This window comes from Bidens hawaiensis, unplaced genomic scaffold (assembly GCF_021521415.1).
Source record: "Bidens hawaiensis isolate Kalapana, Puna unplaced genomic scaffold, B.hawaiensis_p1.1 tig00014722_1, whole genome shotgun sequence".
NCBI lineage: Eukaryota > Viridiplantae > Streptophyta > Magnoliopsida > Asterales > Asteraceae > Bidens > Bidens hawaiensis.
Window position 1 is genome coordinate 464,021 of NW_027492292.1, and position 24,847 is coordinate 488,867.

Genomic DNA, 24,847 nt, shown 5'->3' on the forward strand with positions numbered 1-24,847 from the left:
TCGTAATGAACATAACGGTAACCAACCAAATAAGCGTAGACTCACAACCTCAATGTCCGAGACCGACAACACTCTAGTTTTATCGACCACCAGTCTTATCAACCGACACCACCCCATTAGTCAACCTCAAATTTTTATATTTTTTTCTATTTTTTACACCTGAACTGTAACGAAAGTAACCGAAAACGACGTCCGAACTCGTTTAAAACAACCAAATCCACTTTTCCAACTACGGCCACTTACCCACAAGTATTTGGCCCAATGCATCTGGGTATGTACTGAAAATATTGATAGCGATTTTTTCTAATTCTTGATACCGGTATCGAAGTGTTTGGTTTGGTACTGGTACGGTACTAGTATTGAAGACAAAATTCAGGAAATACCGGTATCGTATCGGTATCGGAAATGAAAAACTTGGTACAAGTGTGACATCGGTACCCCTTTTGCTCATCCCTAGTGTATAATAGGTGATCCTTCCTTTAAATGTCGATGGTTTATCATGTAGTATATAGGTTAAGTGGATTTAAAAGTAGAATAGAAGCCTATAAAAAGAAAATAGTAAACTAAGGTTTTCGTCCTTGTATTTGGTACAAATTTGCTGCTTCAATCCAAAAGTTTAAAAATTGCTACTTCCGTCCCTAGAGCTTCATTTTCATTCCAATTTCCATCCATCTCATTAACATATTTTGGACTGAAATATTAGATTTTAACAAACCATATGGATGAGAATTGTAACGAAAATGAAACTCTATGGACGGAAATAGCAAATTTAAACTTTTGTACTAAAATAGTAAATTTGAACAAACCATAATGATAAAAACCGCCCTTTACTCGAGAAAACAAAAAGAACTGTCACTCTAAATCACTCGTTCCAACGTAGAATTAACTTCTATTCATTATTAATGTTCAAGACATCTTTTCACATCTACGTGACATCATTTTTCCCCCAAACCATCCTTAAAGTACGTCTTTCATGTCCTTAACATCCCTTAGTTTTGTAGGTTATACAATGAGATGAAATACTTTATATAAGTGTAGAAAATTAGATTGTGAAATGTTTCTTAAGTTTTAACTTGTTTAAGAATGCTAATGACTTTGTAAAACTTTTTTCATAACACTAATCGTAAATACAATAAATAAAGAGTTTAAAGGGATAGAAATGACAAAATTGATTTATAAAGGTTTAAGTGATTGTGAACTAATCCACTGTAGTCCCTCATTCGATCCTCGTGAATTTTCTTCATTAGTCATTTCCCTAAATAAGAGGGATCATAAAGTACAACATCTCACTAAGCCAAGATACTGATTAACTTCTTCAACACACTATATCAAGTAATCAACATAGTATGTCTTTACAAGTCTTCATATGTTCACCATGTTAAGATAGTAAACTCTTTCAATAGTCATGGATTTCGAATATGAGCAAAGATGGAAGTGATGACATATGTAGGCCAAAAATGGTAGGCGGTGGTAGTGAACGCTGATGTTGGAGAGGCGATCGAATAACACAAACCAATGAATGTTGATATCAAAGATGATTGACATGGGTGGTTGATGATGACGATAATCAGTATGCAACAATGGTTTAAAAAGCATTACACACACTGCAATAAAAATACTTTGCGAGTTTATAATAAAAATGTTGAAAAATAATATAATGATATTTTCAAGTTATAGTTGTGGTTATAAAACAAGTAAATAGCACACCGTGTTTTATATTTGAGTAAAGTATGGTTTTCATCACCATGGTCTATTCATATTTGTTATTTTAATACAAAAGTTTAACTTTTGCTATTTTTGTCTATAGATTTTTATGTTTTTTACAATTTTTGTTCATGTGGTCTGTTAAAATATAATATTTCAGTACAAAATGTGTTAACAAGATGCTAAAAATTGGAACGAAAATTAAACGCTAGGAACGGAAGTAGCAAAATTTAAACTTTTAAATTGAAATAACAAATTTAAACAAAATAGAAGGAAGAAACCATAATTTACCCTAAAATAATATAATAAAACTTATTTAAACACTATATCTAGCTTTTCTTACACACCCTTACTTTTTCTTGCTTTTCTTTTCCTTGTTACTTTGACCACCCTTAATCTTTGGCATGATTATACAGATGCCATCATCTTATAAAACACCTTTTTAATTACACATTTACAATCAAAATACTCATTACACATACCACCATACTTAATTAGCACTTTCTTGTCACAAAAAGTAAAATGATAATAACCCACAAACTTCAAATGAAAGAAAACCAAATGCTCCACTACTAACATAAATCATTAACAAAAGATTAAATAAAATAACAAATTAAACCAATTTAAGTATATAGCCAAAAACAATATCATTATTTCCACCCTTATTATTATTCACAATATAATCAAAACAAAACAAAAATAATAAATGCTAACCACCTTTAATACTTTAAAAACAAAAAGTAAATCAAGAAGCTAACAAAAAGTAAAATATGAATGTGATGACTCATTGTGGTGTGGTGTGGTGTGGTGTGGTGTGGTGCCTAGATATTTTGCGTCTATATTTTCTCAAATTCTTGGCCCACTCTCTTCACCTCTCTTTTTTGCTTCAGATTTCATCTTTCGGTGGCGTTGCCTCTACTCCTCCGTTTTGCAGTAACCCTAATTGATTCTTGTCAAATTAACCAAATTCCCATCTGGGTATTTCAATTCTCATTGAATTGTAAGTGGGTTTTGATTCAATTGCATCTTTAGTAAGTCTTTCATCACATTTGTTAAGTTTCTTGATTGCATTCAACAAGTTGCATTTGTATAATTTATGTCATATTGTATTGGGATTCTTTCAATTTTGCATTTTTTGTTGTAAAGCACTAAAATTTAAATCAGGGTTTGGTAATTAGAAGCTTGTTTATGGTTCTTGATGCTAATTTTGGATTAGTTGCATAATTGTATAGCAAATTCTCATCTGGGTTTTTCAATTCTCATTGAATTGTAAGTGGGTTTTGATTCAATTGCATCTTTAGTAAGTCTTTCCATACATTTGTTAAGTTTCTTGATTGCATTCAATAAGAGTTCAAGATTAATTGCATTGATGTAAATTATGCCATATTTTATTGGGATTCTTTCAATTTTGCATTTTTTGTTGTAAAGCACTAAAATTTAAATCAGGGTTTTGTAACTAGAAGCCTGTTTGTGGTCCTTGATGTTAATTTTGGATTAATTAGATAATTTCATAAAAATCAGATGAATTTTCTTTTTAACACCCTTAAGTTAATTTTGTGTTTTTAAGGGGAATTTGAAGGATATGGGCTAGCAGAAGTCAGAAAGTAGATAACTTTATTACGGTTATCGCTTGTGATGTCAAGATTAGATACCGGATTATCGAAGGGTACTTCAATTATGGGTCTTAAACTATGGGTGGTGATCTGCTTTTGCGTTGGTGTGTTTATCTGTCTGTTTTTATGTATATTATCAATGTGGGTCACATGTCGAAAGAAATCTAGAAGAAGAACTAAATACCCTCTTTCGCAAATACCGAACGTACCGAAAGATATCAGAGTTGATAGTGTCGGAGGTTCGGGCCCACATGGTTATTATGAACATCCATCAGGAACTAATAATAATGAATCAAGTGGTAATAAGATGATATTTCAGTTTGGAGTGAGTAAATCTTGTGATGCTGATAATGTAAGTCAAAGCAGTTCGATGTATGAAAGGGGAAAGTCCCAATCAGGGGAAGAAAGAACTTCTGGAGGCTTCTGGAAGCAAAATTCGGGGTCTCGTGGAGCAATGGCGTCTCCGTTTGTTGGGTTGCCGGAAACATCACATTTAGGGTGGGGCCACTGGTTTACTTTAAGAGACCTCGAACAAGCGACGGGTAGATTCTCGAGTGAAAATGTGGTTGGGGAGGGTGGATATGGGGTGGTGTATAGGGGTACATTGATTAATGGGACCGTGGTAGCAGTGAAGAAGCTACTTAATAATTTGTAAGTTTAGTTTATGTTCATTTTATTGCCATCTTACATAGTTATAGTCTTAATTTTTTGGTATTATGCATAGGGGGCAGGCCGAGAAAGAATTTAGAGTTGAAGTGGAGGCTATAGGGCATGTTCGACACAAGAATCTTGTTCGGCTTCTTGGATATTGCATAGAAGGAACCCATAGGTTCATTTCTATCTCTATTTTCGGTTTTATGCATTAAGTAAACAGGTCGATATTGTCACTGGGCTATGAGTATCGACTAATAATTCATGTTTTCTTGAATAACTTAGGATGCTTGTGTATGAATATGTGGATAATGGAAACTTGGAGCAATGGCTTCATGGAGACACTCGGGAAAGTGGTGTGCTTACATGGGAAGCTCGCATGAAAGTCCTTCTTGGTTAGCAAAAGCGTAAGTGAATCTTTTAATTAATTTGTCTAATTGTAATTTATATTGAGAAGATTTTACTTTTGTTCTTCGATTACAATATTTACATTAAGTTATGAAACTTCTGGGGTGATGATTTTGTAGGCTTGCATATTTGCATGAGGCTATAGAACCAAAGGTTGTGCATCGAGGTATAAAATCTAGCAATATTTTAATCGACCATGACTTTAATGGAAAGCTTTCTGACTTCGGATTGGCCAAGCTTTTGGATTCGGGAGGAAGTCACATAAATACTAGAGTTATGGGGACATTTGGGTATGGTATATCGTTCTATGTAAATTTAGCTAGAAATAGAGTGGTCGAATATTGTTAAAAAATTATGTTGTAATGTTGCAGGTATGTCGCTCCAGAGTATGCTAATACCGGCATGTTGAATTAAAAGAGCGATATTTATAGTTTCGGTGTGCTCCTTCTTGAAGCAGTAACTGGAAGAGATCCAGTAGATTACAATCGCGTTGCTAATGAGGTACAAAGGGTGTCCAATGCTAATGTAAAAAAGTGATAATGTTTCATTATATTTTATACTTATGGCAGGTGAATCTTGTTGAGTGGCTGAAAATGATGGTGGGAAGTAGAAGAGCGGAGGAAGTTGTTGACCCAAATCTTGACTTAAAACCGTCAACACATGCTCTAAAACGTGCACTTCTGGTGGCACTTAGATGTGTTGATCCTGTCTCTGAGAAACGCCCTAAAATGAGTCAGGTTGTCAGAATGTTTGATTCGGAGTTCCCATATCGCGAGGTACTACTCCCAGGAAGTACAACCTTAATATTAATTCATTTTACGGATGTCAGCAGAACAAACTTAAATTGTCCGTTAACATGTTTTAACTTTTGAAACAGGAACGAAGGAACAGAAGGAGCCGCACTGCCAGCATGGACAGTGAATCCATCGACACTTCTGCTGACATAGAACAACCGACTGTCAAATCAGAAATCTGACTGTTGGAACAGAATTAACAGTGACTGTTAACGGGTCGAAATCATTATAAGGCGGAGGTGTCAGTAAAGTCAAAATCTTGAATGTTGTAAATTACCAAACAAGACGGAACAAGGGACACAGTTTCTTCCCCCCCCCCCCCCTCTTTTTTTGTGTTAATAATGTTGATCAGTGATGTTTTTGGCTCTCGTATTCTTCAACCTTTAGCGTCGGTATTAGTCATGTTTAATAGACAAATCTTATTGTTTTTGTGTGACCTATTTATTAGACAAATGTTTCTGTATATGCGCTATCATACAACATGATGTTCCAAATTCAGTCATAAAACATGTTACTGTTAGTAGGGTGCAAATGAGCCGAGCTATTCGCGAGTTACTCGAGATCGGCTTGTTAAAAAGCTTGATCGGGTGGAGCTTAATCAAGCCCGAGCCCGAGCCTAAAAGTAAGCTCGTTTAATAAACGAGCCCGAGCCCGAGCCCGAGCCCGAGCTTCACTTATCGAGCTCGAGCCGGCTTGCGAGCCTAAACGAGCCTGCAATTTATATAATTTTTTAAAATATATATTTAATAATTATTAATTAATATATATAATCTTCTGAAAAAATAAATAAAAATAACTTAATAATATATATTATTTTATACATAAAATTATAATAGAAAAAAATATATAAAAATAATTATAATTATGTAAAAAATAATTGATAAATAGTAAACGAGCCGAGCCCGAGCTCAGCTCGAGCTTGAAAATCTACTCACAAGCCGAGCTCGAGCATTGAAAATATAGCTCGAAACGAGCTCTGTGTAAGTTAAATGAGCCGAGCTCGAGCCCACTCGGGCTCGGCTCGTCTCGTTTGCACCCGTAACTGTTAGTACCATCATTCATGTTTTTAACAAAAGCTCAGTCAGATAAAAGGGTCAAACCACCATACTACCTAAAATATTATCAAAGCCAGCAATTATAAAAACTCACACAGCTGTATAAATCATAATTCACTCTGTAACCAAAACAAGTTTCCTCAGTAACAACAAAACATGTTTTTTCGTTAACGCGTACAACATTAAGGCTGATGATAGGAACCACTTGTTTGTCCTTGCTGTGTATCGTTTGGCTGTAAAACGACAGGAATATCCAAACGACTTCCTTCAGTATCGGGTGCAATTTCTCTAACATCAGTTTCTCTAACATCGGCTTCCCTAACATCAGCTATTCTTGCTTCTGTTGCCTCTATATCATTCCATTCACCATCATTAACCAAACGGGCCCCTGTTTGATCTGCAGATGGAATGTCGGTAGAATCACCAAGGCAAGCCTTATCCACATTTTCTTCAGACGGATGCACTCGTTTGGTTAGAGGCTGAGTGTCACCAGCAGAGCAAGTATTTTCCTCCTGTCTGTTAACATATCATATCCGTCCACATCAGCAACTAACATGAGCCGATATACTTTAAAAAAAATAGCGAAGACTTTTAAAAAAATAGCGAAGACGTGATTAATTTAGCTAAACAGACCTTTGAAGTTGTAATTGTAAAACATTAATATATGCCAAAAGCTCTTGATTTTCCTTTCTTGCAGCGGTTTCTTTCTCTGTTGCTTCCTTTATTGCAGCTTCAGCCTCTGCATCCTTAACCCTAACTTTCTCCTCGGCTCTAACAACCGCTCCTTCTAGAATAACTACACGTTCTCTAGCTTTTGCTAGCTCAGATCGCCATAAGAGTGCTTCTTGATTAGATGAGTCTCGTTGCTGCATAAGTTGCTCTTTTTCTTTACTTAAAACCGTCACCTTTTCTTCATAATCTCTTAGCTATAAACCAAACCAGTTATAGCATTTGAGAAAACCATCATATTTATATTTTTATATTATATAATATAGATACACACCATCATACTGTAAGTCACTGCTTGTTTGTCCAACTCTTTGTTAAGGCGGTCAACTTCAGAGGCTGCGATCCTCCGCTGCTCATCCATCGTAAGAACTGCAGAGGCAGCACCCTCTGCTGCATCAGCCGTCTCGGTTAACTTTTCTGCTATCTCTTTTATTGTTGAATCCCGGGCACGAATATCTCTAGCTAAATTTTGCAGCTCTTCGTCTTTTACTCTTAATGTTTCCTATAATAGTATCAAACAATTGATCATGATATCATATTACCTTTTTACCAAATTGTTTTACTTTTTTGGTAAGGACAAGATGTTGCATACCTTCATGATTGTGAGATCATCCAATGGAGCATCGGGTGTTTTGTTCAATACTGATCCTAAAGCATTTCTCCTTGAAATCTGCATTGCTGCTTCAATTTCTTTGGAAGCTTCTAGAGCAGTTGAATTTGCAGCAGTAACAACAGCAGAAACCGTTCCTAATGTTGCATTACTGTTTCCAGCTAATGAGTTCACCGCCTCTTTATGAGCCCTTAAGACCAACTGTGTTGCACTGTTGTTTTGTTTACAGGACAAAAACATATATCAGCAACCTAAAAATTCATAATTTAAAAAATGCGGAAATCAATAAGTGACTCACTGCAACGTTGCCACCCAAGCTCTAGCTGCACCTGGAGTTTCGGCACAGAGGAAATATTCTTTTTTTTGTGGCGTTGCGATATCTAATTAATCAAGTTAGGGGCATAAACACAATGGTTCTCATGTTCTTTATTTAAAAAAAAAAAGATAAATAAGTGACAATATGCAAAAATCCAAAAGATAATTATGTGGATACAGATATTACAGTTATTATACTTCGGCAGTCCACTGAAAATATAAAAATGCATATAGTTAGATTAGAAATCATCAAATATCCAAAACGTTATATAATGATCAATGATCTTACTGGAAGTTAAAGGGTGATGTCATGATTGTGCTATTTAAATCAAACACAATTGTTCCTTTGACATTCTGGTCATTTCTCCTGATTCTGCAGATATTTATAACTGTTAGAACACAAAAATAGACACGCTTGAATAACGCCCAATTCTTACACCAGAAAAACAATCATAACAATTGGTGCATAGCATCTTACTTGTATTCCATTTTTCCTGTTGTCGGGTCTAGGATCACCCATCTTTCGTTCCATTTCCTTAGCTATTACAAGACAACAGCTAAATGTCAGAATAAACAGTTGAATAATAGTCTGTTGTTTATGGTATTAGGGGCAGAATCACGACTCATGAAAGAACTAGAAAACTCCATACTACATATATGTAGTATATAATACATATATGTATTGCATACCGCCTAGATGCAGTATATACAAACCATATTTATTAAAAGCCCTCGCTTCTTGCGCCTAGGCCCATTTTTCAGGCGAGGCTCCATAAATGCGCTCCTAGTTCCTAGGCGAGTGCTTCGGCATTGTCTATGCCAAGAACATGAGAACATAAAAGCTGAGCAAAAGAATGTAAGGGGTTCTATTGAAGCTTAGATCTAGGAGAAGGCATTATATTGACACATTTTGTTATTCAAGTTTTGGAATTACATTTGAATCTTGACTATTTTAGAACTTTTGGTACTAAGTAGATGATATTAAATGTTATATAATAGCTTTTGTTTATTTTTTTTTGAAGAATAGTACTATTTTTCATATACATAATATATTTTTTATTTAAGTGCGCTTACTTTTTCTTAGGCCCTCGCCTTTTTTGCGCCTTGTGCCTAGGCCCCAGGCGAGGCCTACGCACCTTGAGTGTGCCTAACGCATTTGATAACTATGATACAAACACTACATATATGCACTTTTCCAAGTCTACCTGTGCAGGTCCGACTCAAAAATCGTCCGTACGCGGAAACCCCAACAACGAGGTAACAACCCCACCCCCCTCGACGCAGGCGCCAAAGCTTGAACTGGCGACCTCTCATCCTCTCCTAGGAGAAGCAACTGGACTACCACTAAGCTGGAAGGCCTGTGGTTATACCACATATATGCTATGCAGTCAATCTCGGTGGTATCTCGGTTATCGGTCCTCATGTGAAATATCGGTCAGAATATCGATACCGATAATATCGGTGATATCGACCGATATTTCACCGACATTCCCAATATCAGTGTTTTAATTCTTAATTTTCAACTTTTGGTGTTTAATGTTGGTGTTTCGAGTCTTAATCAATTCCTACTTGCTACAATTGTTAGTGTTGCAAAAGGTTAATTTGTTAACAGTAGGGGAATATACTGAATTGTTGGTGTTACAGTGCTATATATATATATATATAGGGAAGATTTCAAATGAGAACCACTTTGAGTTTTAAGAACTCGAAAGAACTCAACGTAACAATTTTTTTTTTGAATTTATTTTTACATATATGTAGGTTACATATACGTAAAAAAATTACAGAATTTTTTACGCATTGAGTCGACTTATTGCATATATAAATTCCGCATGATATTAAAATTACCGATATCCGGTATTTTTCCACATTAACTGCTTAGCATATACGTAATACTATATACTGCATATACATAATACGGAGTTGTCTAGTTCTCTCAAGATCCCACCCCTACGATATTATCCATCTTAAACTCGTAAACTAATTCGGTTTTCTTGCTTGTTAGTATGCCTAATTTATACAAAAATTGCATCTTGATCCAAATAATTTGGGGGATTCAGGGGGTTTAGTGCTTACATAGTAGACCTAGGGTTTCATTTCTAATTACATTCTGATTGTGTTTAACCACAAACCCTAACACTTCATAGTCAAATTGAAGTAATTTGATTTGAAACTAAAGAGTAAGTAGAGACAATGGATGATTGTTGTTGTTGTTATTATTATTATTATTAAGTACCGTTTCAGATCGCTTAAGAAGAGGACCCTGCAAGAGGTGTCGACCCGACCCGGATGCCAATTGACGTTTGATCTTATCCAAACTGGCTTCTGTAGAAGCATTAGCCCCGTTGGTAGCCATGTCTGTTAAGGTTAAGGTTCAGAACTGAAAGACAATCGATTGATCATGAGTTTCGTTGCTTCGAAAGAAGGCTGAGTTGACTTTGTTGATTTACTAATTGAGATGTATTTATATAACTCAAGATTTAATAAAAAAACAAAAAAAGTTAAAGTTAAAAAAATGTTTTCACCGTCTTTTTCGTACTCAAAAAATATATCTATAATATATATAAATGAAAGTCTTTAAAAGCTCTTTGGTTGCTTCCTAAATTCTCTGAAGTCACTAGATTGATTTACTTGTAAACGAAGGCTTCTCATGCATTTGACCTGAGTTCACGGGTATGAGTTTCACCAAACCAAATAGCTCTTAAACGGGTTATAACATCCCATTAAATTAAAAATTAATCTTACCAAATATTTGATGTGAAAATCCTATAAAATAGGGATATACTAAAAATTAATATCTGTTTTTTTATTTATAATTAAGAAACAGCTTTATAGTTAAAAAAAAATTAAGAGGGTCGTTGGTCACCAAATCTAAATAGCTTTTACACAAGTTATAACTCAAACATTTTCATCATCAAACCCTACGTATATTATTAACTTTCTTACAATAAGAAAATTAAAAATCCAAAAAATAAATACTGAAAACGAAAAATGTAAAACAACCCCCGTGATACGGGGGATCAAACCTAGTGTGTGTGTGTGTGCATATATATATATCTATATATATATTGAGTGAAAAACATCATTGAGTTTTTTTGTTTATCATTGTATTTTGTGTTTATTTTCAATTTTGCAGCATTGATTGTGTCTTTTTTACTTGGCATTATGTCTTTTTTTCTTGATATTGAGTTATATTATCCAACATTGTGTTATATTTTGCGATATATTGTGTCTTTTTTTAGTTATAATTGTGTCTTTTGTTCATTTTCGTCAAAGTGTCTTTGATCTCGGCATTGTGTCTTTTCGTCGATTTTTTTTTATGAATGGGAATGATGGGGGAAACATTTTAGTTTTTTAAATTTTTTCATTTTTTTATTTATATTTTGAGTTATAATTTTTTTTAATTTATTTTTAAGGGGTTTTTTGTGTTGTCACAAATCTTTCTAACACTTCTCATTTTTGTCACCCTTTGTATTTTAACTTTACCCATATTTTATATCAGCCTTATAACCCGTATGATTCACCTCAAAGGAAATGCAATTAAACTATAAAAATTAAATGATTAAATTAAAAATAAACTATATTTTATCAAATTAAATAGTTTAATAAGCTAAAAAAAATTAAATATTAAAAAAGCTTTCCACCAAACGGACAGTCGGACGTCTACCGGATGTTTGGTTCGCTTACAGCTCTATAAATAATATTTCTAAACATATACTTTTAAGTATATTCTCGAATATATATATGTTCTCATGTTTTATGAAAAGGTGTTTGAAAACATTTATAATGATCAAAAGAATATAAGTTAGTACACTACACCAAATTTGTCAGTGAATTTCATGTCTAGAGAGACATAACTCAAGTTATACCCACGAATCATCTCATTCTTGTTTTGTAAGGAATATGGTTAGAAATCAAGTGTGCAGTTCATCATGTAAGCAGAAATGCATGATCGTACAAGTGTTGACCTACGTCACACTCAAGAATTTGCCCACGCATATTAAACAAGATTGAGAACGCTATACGATTGGTTTATAAGCTTGTGAATCCGCACCTACAACCCGAAAAGAAATTGATAATATGGTGGTGTTCCATGATACAGTATTACAATATCATTGTACTCCATTGTTTGGAAAGCTTCCGAGCATGATCATTTGGTGAATGCTTAATGTGACTCTAAATTCAAAGCCTTTATGAATAATAAATATATCACATGTATCTAAGCTATAAATAAAGATATATGGATAATGGAACCTGGAAACTTTGAGGCACCATTGGAATTTCGGTGATCATGAATAGGTAAGTAACACCTCCGTTGGTGGTTCGGGTATGCAATTCAGCATGGAATTTCGGTTACTGGAAATCAATTGGAAAAAGTGATTGTGTGTCTGATGGAACACCGTGTGATTGGTTGGAACACATTCAGATAGGTTGTGTATAGATGGAGCACCACCACTACCCTTTTTCTTTTTGATAAAACATAAATGCATGTTTTATTTCGGTAGTTTTGAGTTGTCTCCAGTTGAGATGATTGGTTGGAAGATTTGGTTTCAATTGGTTTTTCGGGTTGTGCCCCTAGTAGCGTAATGAATCACATTGTTTAAAATGCATAAAAACCCGTCATAACTAATCTAACCATAGAGCGGGAGCGCATAATTGTAATGAGTTATACGCAAGGTATACACGCAATTGTAAGATAACATATCCTGAATCAACCTATCTCATATACTGTTAGAGATAGCATATAAAGATCCATTGCCATTTAGATTCTTATTGATGACAGTTATTGACAAAAAAAAAAACAAATGTTCTAAAAAATTATGCTCGAATCAAGCCGAACATAAGCACCAAAATTAATTAACACAGCTCCTTCCCATGTATCCACAAATAGAGATCGAAAATAGAACTTAATATCGTTTACCGAGAACAATACCGATGATTGCTGATACCAATGCTACTCCCATTATAAACTTAATGCTTGTGACAACTGAACCCTCAGGGGCTTGGTTTTGTGTGTTTGATGAGGACGCGGGTGCAGGTGCAGGTGCATGTGCATGCGCGGGTAAGGATTCCACGTTTTTCTTGCTTTTGCGCTTTGATGTTGTTGTTGATGTCGTTGTCGGCGTTGATCCCATGTCCCTTGATTTTACCTCATTTGAGTTGTCCACATTAACCTACAATTACAATGTAAAAAAACATAAAATGGTATATCATTATATCATATGTGATGTAAACTATTACCTGCTCTTTGACTTTAGCAATTTTTGTAAGATCTTTGACTTGTTTCTCCAAATGCAAAAGTGATTCCTTCTTTGCTTCAATGTCCTTTAATGCAGCCTCTAGCTCCAACTCCTTATGTGAATGTGTCTCTTTCTGTTTCATATATATATCAACAAACCATTTATATCTATCTTTCTTATTGTGTTTGTAATATCGTATTAATGGCAGCTGACCTGTTCAACAATGGTGTTTTGGGCTGCTGCTAGTTTTTCTTCAAGATTCTTTAGACTGGTCTTTAATGCAGCCTTCTCTTCAATCTCCGCCTTTAGATTTTCCACCTCGGATTTTAGAAATGTCTCGTTAGATGTGTGTTCTTTAACGTCACCTTCAAGTGTGTGAATGATCGTCTGAAACTCCTTTTTAGAATTTTCATGTGTTTCGTTTAGCATTTTGTTCTCTTCCGTCAGTGACGATATCTGTGAATCAAAGAATTAATTTTTTTAAAACAATTGATATTAGATAAAACATGAACTTAGAAAAAAAATGCATAGCATGGTTTTACTTTACCTGAGACTGCAGCCTTTGTTTTTCAGAAGAAAACTGTTCTTTTTCGGTCAAATCTGCGGTCAAACTGGTCTGCAGATCGTTTAGTTTGGACTCATAAGTAGCAAGTTCTTGAGTAAGTTTCAAATGCGTTTCTTCGTGCTGACTGGACTTGCTTTGCATTTCCTCCACTATACTTTCCAGACCGCTTAGTTTCAATAAAGCGTGTTCCAGTTCACGCTTGTGGCCGTCAGCCAGCTCGGCAGCTCTAGTATGCTGTTCAGTTAAACTGGCAATTGTTTTCTCGTGTGAATCAACTTTTTGACACGCGGATTCCTTTTCACTTTCAAGTCCGTTGAGCTTTTCTTTGAGCTGGCTAACAGTTGCTACCAACTGTTCGTTCTCAGCAGATAACTTATTAGCATTACTTTCTGTCTCTGATATCTTTGTCTGGAGGCTTTCAATCTCACTTTCTAAATTAGCTTGTATCAGCAAAAGCTGATCTAATTCGTCCTTTAACGAAACAGTTTTTTCAGTTGCTTCGGCTAACTGTCTCTCGAGAGACGTTGACTTTTCAAGCAATGATTTGGCCTCTGTGTCTCTGCTAGTGAAACTTGCTACTGATTCTTGTAATTTTAGATCAAAGTCTCTGGTGCGAGTTTCGTGTAGCGTTTCAAACTCTAAATTCTTTGTTCTTGCTTCATCTAGTTGTTCCTCGGCTAATTTAAGCTTGTTCATGACTTCAGTTTCTCTGATTCCGGAAGCTTCTAGATCACTCGCGACTATTTCCAGCTTCTGCTGAGAGACGTGCAGTTTGTTTCTTAATACTTCTATAAGGTTTTCGGCTTCCACGAGTATCTCTGATGACTTTTTTGAGATGTCGTCTGACTGCTTTTTCTCAGTTGTTGCTAAATCCAAAGATTCAGTCAATTCTTGCTCGTTTTTCGTGGCGGTTTCAAGTGCGCCTTCGAGAACCGTTGCTTTTGATCTCAATGCTTCAATTTCTGCTTCGAGTTCTGATGCTTTTTGAGAATGGTTTCTAGAATCTTCTTCGTTGTCACTGCATTTCTTCTCCAGTGCGCTTATTTGTCCTTCAAGCTCCCGGATTCTGTGCTTCTCGGCTTCTAGAACCAACTCCAGTTCAGTCACCTTTTTACCTGCACTCTCAGCTTCCAAATTCAGATTCTGAATTATTTCTTCAAGTTCAATGCTACGCTGATGGCTCGTGTTGGCTCGTTCTTCATGGTCAGTTGACTTTTCAAGAACCGTTTTAAGCTCCGATTCAAGGTCTGCAATGCGCGAGGATGTTTGAGTCAACTCAGATTCCAGCTGAGTTACCTTGTCTAAGGAGTCTTGCAGTTGCTGGTTTAGAAGTTTCTTTTCGTCTTCAAGGGTGGCTATTGTTGAAGTAAGCTCGGATATCTTAACAGAATATTGTGCAAGCTCTTCTTCTATCTTCGCCACCAGTGATTTTGATTCTTCTAAATCGGCCTTCAGTAACTTTGAATCGTGTTCTAGTTCTTTATATTCTTCCTGAGATTTAGACAAAAGGGTGTCGAAATCACTTGACACCTGACCGAAACGATCCTCGTTTTGTGCTAACTTGCCTTTTAATTTAACCAAATTTGCATCAAGATCGTCTTTTTCCTTTCGTGTTTCAGCTAGCTCTTCTTGAATCTCATGAAGCTTCAGTTTGACTTCTTCCAGTTCGGATTCTTTCGCCTGAAGATCTTCTTTGATTGACGATTCAGAAGCTATTTTCAAATTCAGTTCTTCAGTCAGTTCGCTTACTTTAGCCACTTGCGAATCGTATTTTTGCTGGATTTCCAAAACTTGTGATTTTGAAGCCTCCAGTTCTTCTTGGACCGCAGATAAGTCAACCGTAGTCTTCTTGAATGCTTCTTCAACCTTTTCATAATCACCTATTTTTTCATGCAACCCCTTGAGTTCTTCTAGGAGTAAATCCATTTGATCTTCCATCTCTTTTTTGAGGCTTTCGTTCTCGCTTTCTAAATTAGTTCGTATCAACATAAGCTGGTCTACTTCGCCTTTTAGCGAAACAGTTTTTTCAGTTATTTCTGCTAACTGTGTCTCGAGAGTTGTTGATTTCTCGAGCAACAATTTGGCCTCGGCATCTCTGCTAGTGAAACTCGAAACTGATTCTTGTAATTTTAGATCAAAATCTCTAGTGCTGGTTTCATGTAGTGTTTCATACTCTAAATGTTTTGCCCTTGCTTCGTCTAGTTGTTCCTCGGCTAACTTAAGCTTGTTTATGGCTTCTGTTTCTCTGATTCCCGAAGCTTCTAGATCACTCACGACCGTTTCCAGCTTCTGCTGAGAGACGCGCAGTTCGTTTCTTAATGCTTCTATAAGGTTTTCTGCTTCCACAATTATCTCTGATGACTTTTTCGAGATGTCTTCTAACTTCTTTTTCTCGGTCGTTGCTAAATCCAAAGATTCAGTCAACTCTTGCTCTTTTTTAGTGGCGGTTTCAAGTGCACCTTCGAGAACCGTTGCTTTTGATTTCAACGCTTCGATTTCTGCTTCGAGTTCAGATGCTTTTTGAGAATGATTTCTAGAACTTTCTTCTGACTCGCTGCATTTCTTCTCCAGTGTGCTTATTTGTTCTTCAAGCTCCTGGATTCTGTTCTCAGCTTTCGAACTCAAACTCTGAACTATATCTTCTAGTTCAAGGCTGCGTTGACGGCTCGTGTTGGCTCGTTCTTCGTGGTCAGTTAACTTTTCAAGAACAGTTTTAATCTCCGATTCGAGCTCTGCATTGCGTGAGGATGATTTAGTCAACTCAGACCCCAGCCGAGTTACTTGATCTAAGGAGTCTTGCAGTTGCTGGTTCAGAAGCTTCTTTTCTTCTTCAAGTATCGCTATAGTTGTGGTAAGCTCGGGTACCTTAACAGAAAACTGTGCAAGTTCTTCCAATTCACTTGCTTTTTTACTTGTATTCTCAGCTTCTGAATTCAAATTCTGAATTTTATCTTCAAGTTCAATGCAGCGTTGGTGGCTCGTGTTGGCTCGTTCTTCATGATCAGCTGACTTTTCAAGAATTGCTTTGAGCTCCGATTCTAGCTCGGTGTTGCGTGTCGATAATTGAGTCAACTCGGATTCCAGCTGAGTTACCTTGTCTACAGAGTCTTGCATTTGCTGGTTCAGATGTTTCTTTTCTTCTTCAAGAGTCGCTATTGTTTCAGTAAGTTCTGCAAGTTCTTTTTCCATTTTGGATTTTGATTCTTCTAAATCGGCCTTTAGTAGTTTTGACTCGTTTTCCAGTTCTTCATGTTTTGCCTGAGATTCGGACAAAAGGGTGTTGTAATCACTTGACAACTGACTGACACGATCCTCATTTTCCGCTAATTCACCTTTCGATTTAACCAAAAGTCCATCAAGATCTTCTTTTTCCTTTCGTGTTTCAGCTAGTTCTTCTTGAATCTCATGAAGCTTCAGTTTGACTTCTTCCAGTTCAGATTCTTTCGCTTGAAGATCTTCTTTGGCTGATGATTCCGAAGCTTTTTTCAGATTCAACTCTTCAACCAGTTCACTTCTTTTCGTCTCGTGCGAATCGTAGTTTTGCTGGATTTCCAAAACTTGTGACTTTGAAGCCTCCAGTTCTTCTTGGACCGCAGATAAGTCAACCGTGGTCTTCTTAGGCGCCTCTTCAACCTTCTCATGATCAGCAAGTTTTTCATACAAACCCTTGAGTTCTTCTTGGACTAACGCCATCTGATCTTCCGTCTCTTTTGCACTAACTTGAGCCGATTGAAGCAATCTTTCAAACTCTAGTGCTTTGTTGGTTTCTGATTCAACAAGTGATCCGCTTTGTTTATGCAACTCTTCAAACTTTTTAGCTTCACTTGTAGAAAGATCGAGTTCTTTCTCTAAATCAATTATTCGTTTTCTTGAACTTTCTAACTCGACGTTTAGAGTTTCAAACGATTCCTTTACTTTGACCAGCTCCTTTTGGTTTGACTCTTGAGCTTGTAATTCTTCTTGCAAGGTGATAATCTGTGAATTATATATCTCTTCAGTTTCCTTAAGAAGATCTTGAAATTTCTTATAATTAATTTCATGATCTTCGTGTTTCTTTTCGTGCTGCTCGAGTTTTTGATTTGCAAGTGAGAGTTGGTTCTTGAGTTCAGCATTCTCGGACTCTGAATGCTTGAGTTGTGTGGCTATCTTTTCTAAGTCGAGCTCGAGTTCTTTAGCCTTTTCATTTGCCTCCAGGACTTCCCTGCTTTTTTCAGTGATGGGTTGCTTGTTATCTTCGACGTGCAACGCTGGAGATTCGTGGGACCCACCGTTGGGTACGTCTGCAGTTTCCTTTTCTACTTTTACAAACTCTTCATCTAACGGCGCTTCTTCTTTCTTGACATGCTTAATTATGTCGTCGGTTGTTTCCTATTAAAATGAGCACATAAATTACAACGAGCTTATAAAGCATGTGGCCCGAATGGGTCAATTTCCAGTTATGCTTTATCTCTAACGGGTCAAACAAATGTTTACTTAAAACTTAAAGGAATAAAATGATTACCAGTGAAATTATATAGTTTTTGTAATCATATTTGTTTCCCTGATCATATTTGAAAATTTAGTTTTATTTGACAGAAAGTATTTCGGGTCGACCCGGCCCGTTCTGGATTACACAAAAAATTGTCTTATTCTAATTTGTTACAAAATCTGTCTGATATTCCACTTTTATAAACCTATACCTATCCTGATTTTACTAAATACACACGATAAACATACAAACTGCATAACAAGTAACAACTCAACAAACTTCTATAATGAATCAAAACATATTTCCACATCCTTCAAACTGTATCTATATATAGTCCCTTAGACTATTAGTATTTGGGAAAATGACTAAAATGTCCATTTTGACCATCATAGTACTCAAAATGTCCCCCAAATCCCACTGGTTTCATTATGTCCAGCTCAAAACCAATCGGACCAACTAGTTATTCTACCCCAATGACCAAGCGCCGCATGCCAAAAATGTTTCCCGTCAGCCGCCTCCTTTTTTGACCGCCTGACAAAAATGTTCCCGGTGTCGGGTAGATTTTTCTTGGCATTGGGTAATTTTTTCAAGGTGTCTGGTGGTTTTTTTCTAGACGGCTACTAGATTTTATAAATTCAGGCGGCTACTAGATTAATCTAGGCGTCGCGTGGTTTTTCAAATTCAAATCCTTAAGAATTTTTCTTCATATTATAAAAAAATATGATGCTGTATGAAAATTTACGTATATAAAAAGAATAACCAAACAATTTTCATAATTTACGTTGTAAGATCTTTTAATAATAAGGATTTTTTTAATAATATCATATTTTATAAAAAAAATTCCAATATGATATTATAAACAATTTTATAGAAAAAAAAATTATAAAGGATTTGAATTTGAAAAACCAGGTGGCGCCTAGTTTATTCTAGTAGCCTGGATCTATAAAATCTAGTAGCCGCCTAGAAAAAAACCACCCGACGCCTATAAAATCCACCCAACGCCTAGAGAAATCCATATGACGCCTGGTTTTGAAATAACCAGGCGACGCGGGGAACATTTTTGTTTGGCGGTCAGAATAAAAAGGCGGCCGACGGAAAACATCCTTGACATGTGGCGCTCGGTCATTTGGGTAGAATAACTAGGCGGTCTGATTGATTTTGGGCTGGACATAATGGAACCGGTGGGATTTGAATGAACGTTTTGATCATTTTCCCTTAGTATTTTCCAAATTCAGTTTGGATTATAAAATCTAACTATGAATCATGCAGTTTATCGAGATTCCAACCCAAATAAGAAGTTGGATAATTGGTATCAATTTTCCTTTTTTTTTTGGTTTCATTTTTTGCATAACTCACAAACCACATAAAGAAATTAATATGAGCAACTAACCTTTGTGACTGGTACTTCTGAACTTGCTATAGTTTCTTCTTCCATGGCAGGCAGAATGTTGAATATTAAGGTTTGTTATATAAAGGCTCAAGCATCAAAGTGACAAGTTAGGCAATGAATACAAAACACAATCTGGAGGGAGTCATTAAATTAAAGAAAATTAAGTTACAATGAAGTAATTACAGCCTCTGTTATATGTGTGTTTAATTTTTCATTTATGTCGATTTATTGAACTGATCCCATATTAAGTTAATCCAGCTATATATATTAGTTCACATGTTCCCTTTTTACTCCAAACATAGAAAAGATATTAAAATAAAATTTATTATAATAAAAACGGAACCAAAAAATAAAAGAATGTTTGACCCAATGGGTCAACCAACTCAACTTGTGTTTATTTATAATAATCTTGGTTATCTATCTACTCTAATAAAAGACCATCACTTTTGTCATTTGTCAATCTCATAGCCCTCCTCATATTTTTTTTCCAACCAATGTTAATATACGGTCCTTATCTTTTAAGTCATTTCAATAAATGAATTCAATATTTTTATTAATTGTAAATCCTAACCGATTCATTTATTAACATTAATGGTGAAATAAGAAAACAAGAAAATATAAAAATTAAAGTTGCATGTCTGTTAGAATAATATTTTAAAGTCAAAGGTAATTGCAAATAAAGAAAATAAAAGTGCATCATTGTCGAAGAATTAGTACTTGTATGGTAAACTGCAAATTGTTTTTAAACTGGGATTCGAGCAATAGTGCATATTTTGTATAAGATTGGTTTCAAATTTGGATTTAATAATTTTTTCATATGCATTTGAACTCAAGAAAATATGTATTTTTTAATTTTCTTCAAAATTTTGTATAAATATTGCAAACATGGAGAATACCTATTATATATATCTTGGTGTTTAGCATTAAATATATGAAGAATATTATAACTATAATGCATATGTATAACGATTTACTATATGAACTATATGTCATTTTGTAAGGGTAAATATGAAATTAATCATTTATTTATATGACTTTTTTGTGTAGTATAAAATGTTTAGCAATAAGAAGATCAGTATTTAGTTTTTAATATTTTCTTGCATAGCTCAGACCAAAATGCTTTACAAACATATATGACTTGATTTATACTTTTTTTATAAATTTAATTATAGTTAATTTAATATGTCTTATAAAACAAATTACTTAATTAAAAGCATTCAAAATTTTAAATCAAAAAATCTGCTTCAATCATATTCCCGCTATTTCGCTTTCCTAAATCATTTAGGATATTGAAGCCTAGAATATCGTTTTTATTAGTTATTTACATAATTTCAATATTATATTAACTTGTTAATTTTATTTATATACAAATACAACGAATTGGGTTTATGTTAGTGTTACATGCTAGTTAGTACATAATTAAAGTGTTTATTATGGTTTATATTCAAAATAATAAAGCTATATATTGAATTTTATAAAAAAAAATTCAGTCATTACATTATTATTAAAATATATTATAAAAATTTATTAAGATTCACACTTATTATAATGTAACCTAATAGAAATATTTATTATTTTCATTTTTTATTATTTGTAACTTAATCATTCTCCTTATTACATTTCAAGGAATATTCCATTATTACATTAATTTTAAAAAATAGTTAATCCAATTAAAATTCATTTACCATACTTCCATAAAATCCGAAGTTTTTGCTTTTTTTTTTGTTTTCTATAAGTTGTTATATATATATATATATATATATATATATATATATATATATATATATATATATATGTATGTATATATGATTAGGTTCATTTCAGAAATGATTCTTATAACGAAAAGTGCGAGAAGTGATCTTAACCATTAGATTATTAATCAATGGTTGAAACATTATTGCATTTATTGTAATTAATAAAATTTGAAAGACATTAAAATAAATAAGAAAAGGGTAGTATAGGAAAAATAAAATAATTCATCATTTAATTTATTTTATATATCCCTAAATAAAAGCCCAAAGCATAAATATCCAAATTTTATGATTTGTAAGTTACAATTTATTTATTTCATTATATGTTAGTGTAAGATTTAATTTTGTTTTTTCTCGTCAATAAATAGCTTCTAATTTATAAGATCTAAGCAAAATAGTATCTTGATCTTTGATTACTCTTTTGAAATAAAAATAAAAATAGTTTGAAGATGTGTAAGACGGAAAAAAATATGTACGAAGAAATTGAAAATGTGTAGGAAAAATAATAAGATGTGTTTGAGAAAATTAAATATGTGTAGGAAAAATATGAAGATGTGTAAGAAGAATTTAAATATGCGTAGGAAAAAATTGAAGATGTGTAGGATGAAAAAAAAAATGTATGACGAATGTAGATGTGTCGGAAAAAAATATGCTGTGTATGAGAAAATTAAATATGTGTAGGGAAAAAAATTAAGATATGTATGATAAAATTAAATATGTGTAGAAAAAATTTGAAGATGTGTAGGAAGAAATTAAATATGCATAGAAAAAAATTAAAGATGTGTAGGACGAAAAAAAAAAGTGTACGTCGAATGTAGATGTGTAGGAAAAAAATATGTTATGTATGAGAAAATTAAAGACGTGTAGGGAAAAAAATTAATATGCGTATGAGAAAATTAAAGATGTGTAAGAAGAAATTAAATATGTGTATGAATAAATTGAATATGCGTAGGAAACATAAGAAAATGTGTAGGACGAAAGCATACAAACGAAGATAATTGAAAATGAGTAGGAAAAAAATTAAGACGTGTATGAAAAAAATTAAAGATATGTAGGAAAAATTTGAAGGGGTGTAAAAAATATTATAGTTGTGTATGGCGAACTCAAGATATAGGATAAAAAATTATAAAGATAAATTTATTGTCTTATGGATTTATTGATTTTTAATTATTTTAGTTATTTTGATTATATTAATTATATTAGTAAGAAATGTAACTCATATGGTTTAATTACATATACATTAATTGGAGAGAGAATAAATTTATATTACTTTAATATCCTTTTCATATATTTTTAATGATTTAAGATTGAAAATTAAATGAGTGGCTTAGATTGACTCTCGCACTTCTCGCTGTAACTTGATTTATCGCATGAACCATCCCCTATATATATATATATATATATGTATTGATTAATTAAATATTCCAACAACTTCTTATAATATTAACTAATAACACGGGATTAGTATTCAAATTTAAGCATTTCTAATCTAATACTATCAACGACTGTAAATAAGAAGAACTACATTCACTTTATGCAACTTTAAATTTTCTAATATTTTGCTAACTCGTTGTTATTTGAACATGGCTTTAAGGTTAATATGTTTTTGTCATTTTCCTGGCAATTACATTTCATTGAAATCAAAGAAATCATTTTGTTATAGTTTTTCAGTTTTCTATGTTGCTTGATTATACAATTGTTAATTGTAAAATTTAAAATCAATTAAAAATTTGTCATACACAAAATGTTAATGCCAACAAATTTATCATAAATTCTAAGGATGATTATATCAACAACGCTCAGATAATCTGGTTGTTGGGATAATCATGCTTTTTTTTATAAACATGAGTAGATGATCTCAAATGACATCATATTAATTGATTAAAAGGTATAATATTTTGTGTGTATGAATTTTTTTTTGTTAGTTTCATGGATATATTATTACTTATCTAGGGTTGGTATGTACTTTAAGAACCTTATTTATCACACAGAAGAGTTATAAGCAGACCTATATGTTACGTTATCAAGAGTAACAAGCAGACATGATGATATTTTATAAACAATGTATACTAACTAATACATTCACAAATGTAATATACTAGGAAGGTTTTACTTATTTGTAACATATTTGTGTAATCTTAATTATGTAATTTTTGTAATTCTAATGTAAATTATAATTGTATTAACAATATATGATCATTGACTGTATTTCACTTAATGGTTAAAGTTTAAAATTTTCATCAATTACCTGTGTAATACACGGGCCTCAAACTAGTGAACTTATACTTTAGAGTCACTACCTCATCTACTACATACAATATATTTGCTATTTCTTGGATATGGTTGTTATGACTATTACTTGCAGTAATTTGATACATTTTATAAAATGTTTATAAAATGATATGATATCTTAAGTCGTACTTATTTTGAAAAACCGTTTTGCATGGAACCCAACTAAGCTTTCATTAAAATGGGTGTTTCAACTCAAAACCGTTATTACATAACCCGACCTGCCCTTTTGTCAAATACTTGGTCCTAGTACTTAACAATGAAGTAGATACACGAGTATACTTGAAAAAAAAGATTAAAATGGATCTAATTCGAAAAGGAATTTGTGGAAATCTTATGGGTGATCGGAGCACATGCCGGATGGATGACTGGGACCAATATCCACGTAGAAAAATGCACGAGTAAAAAGGCGGGGAGGCCAAGAGGTTTATACAGATCGGGATTAAATTTGCAAGGCACAAGATTATAAGGAGATCGGGAATGCTGATAACATTTAAATGCCCAACAATTTATTCATAAAACGTTTTGTGATTAATTGATTAATTATAGTTACAAAAAACAAACGATAAATATAGATTTGAAGTTAATAATTTTAAGTGCTTAAGAGTTACTCTTATTATCTGTTTATATTTTAAGTTATTGCATTTTAACCACGAGTCACCAAACACTTGAAAAAAACAGAAAATGATGCAAGGGTACGTCTTAAAGTATTTTATTGATGTAAATCTTGAAAGACAAAAACATCATTGTAATTTGTATGTGGAACAGGTGTCACCGCTTATTGGTTGATAAAATGATTAACATATAAGTGACGAAATCATCGGCAGACGAGAAAGATATGCTTGCATAGAGATCAACAAGTGGAGTTACAATTTTTTAACAACATTTGGAACTAGGTAAAATACCCAACTGAGCCTTCATAGAACACGATATTAACCATTTATACTGATTTTATCGTTCCATGTCTGTTTATCTAAGAACAACTTCTTGAGTTGGTTTTGAACTTGAGACTTTAAAGATCTCAATTATTAAACCATCACCTTTATATCATTAAACAAGAAGACCAATTGCAACAAGTGGAGTGACACTACATTTTAACAAAAAATGTATCATAAACAAATAAATTATTCTTGCTTGAAAAAAAGTTAAAATACCTATTTTTTTGATTAAATTTCTTTAAAATTGGCTTGAAGTGTTATGAAAAATATACATATAAAGTTAAATAAAGAATTTAGACTTGTTGAAATTGAGCTGGCCTCATTTGA

General features: G+C 33.6%; 2 protein-coding genes and 1 pseudogene across 3 annotated transcripts; 1 reads left to right on the forward strand and 2 right to left on the reverse strand.

Moving 5' to 3' along the window:
• Positions 1-2,551: 2,551 nt before the first annotated feature.
• Positions 2,552-5,466, forward strand: LOC143547504 (putative receptor-like protein kinase At2g42960; annotated as a pseudogene). The gene is made up of 8 exons (XR_013137782.1): positions 2,552-2,704; positions 3,284-3,968; positions 4,042-4,146; positions 4,254-4,379; positions 4,496-4,666; positions 4,748-4,877; positions 4,946-5,152; positions 5,254-5,466. The product of XR_013137782.1 is annotated as a putative receptor-like protein kinase At2g42960 (transcript).
• Positions 5,467-6,377: 911 nt separating this feature from the next.
• LOC143547507 (uncharacterized) lies at positions 6,378-10,235 on the reverse strand. The gene is made up of 9 exons (XM_077038912.1): positions 10,116-10,235; positions 8,358-8,419; positions 8,169-8,252; positions 8,058-8,089; positions 7,863-7,944; positions 7,547-7,775; positions 7,229-7,456; positions 6,859-7,151; positions 6,378-6,741 (listed from the first exon to the last, which is right to left on the reverse strand). The coding sequence occupies exons 1-9, from the start codon at positions 10,233-10,235 to the stop codon at positions 6,408-6,410; spliced, it is 1,464 nt and encodes a 487-aa protein (XP_076895027.1). The 3' UTR covers positions 6,378-6,407.
• A 2,484-nt stretch (positions 10,236-12,719) lies between these two features.
• On the reverse strand, positions 12,720-16,978 carry LOC143547506 (uncharacterized). The gene is made up of 4 exons (XM_077038911.1): positions 13,667-16,978; positions 13,333-13,575; positions 13,121-13,252; positions 12,720-13,053 (listed from the first exon to the last, which is right to left on the reverse strand). The coding sequence occupies exons 1-4, from the start codon at positions 16,871-16,873 to the stop codon at positions 12,787-12,789; spliced, it is 3,849 nt and encodes a 1,282-aa protein (XP_076895026.1). The 5' UTR covers positions 16,874-16,978; the 3' UTR covers positions 12,720-12,786.
• Positions 16,979-24,847: the final 7,869 nt, after the last annotated feature.

Coding starts and splice junctions, on each gene's coding strand:
- LOC143547506 (XM_077038911.1), bottom strand. CDS start 16,873: ATGGAAAAAGAACTTGCAGAACTTACTGAAACAATAGCGACTCTTGAA. Junction 13,576..13,666: donor AACAAAGGCTGCAGTCTCAG/GTAAAGTAAAAC, acceptor TTTGATTCACAG/ATATCGTCACTGACGGAAGA. Junction 13,253..13,332: donor AAAACACCATTGTTGAACAG/GTCAGCTGCCAT, acceptor TATATGAAACAG/AAAGAGACACATTCACATAA.
- LOC143547507 (XM_077038912.1), bottom strand. CDS start 10,235: ATGGCTACCAACGGGGCTAATGCTTCTACAGAAGCCAGTTTGGATAAG. Junction 8,253..8,357: donor ACAGGAAAAATGGAATACAA/GTAAGATGCTAT, acceptor AAATATCTGCAG/AATCAGGAGAAATGACCAGA. Junction 7,776..7,862: donor GCTTGGGTGGCAACGTTGCA/GTGAGTCACTTA, acceptor ACAAAACAACAG/TGCAACACAGTTGGTCTTAA.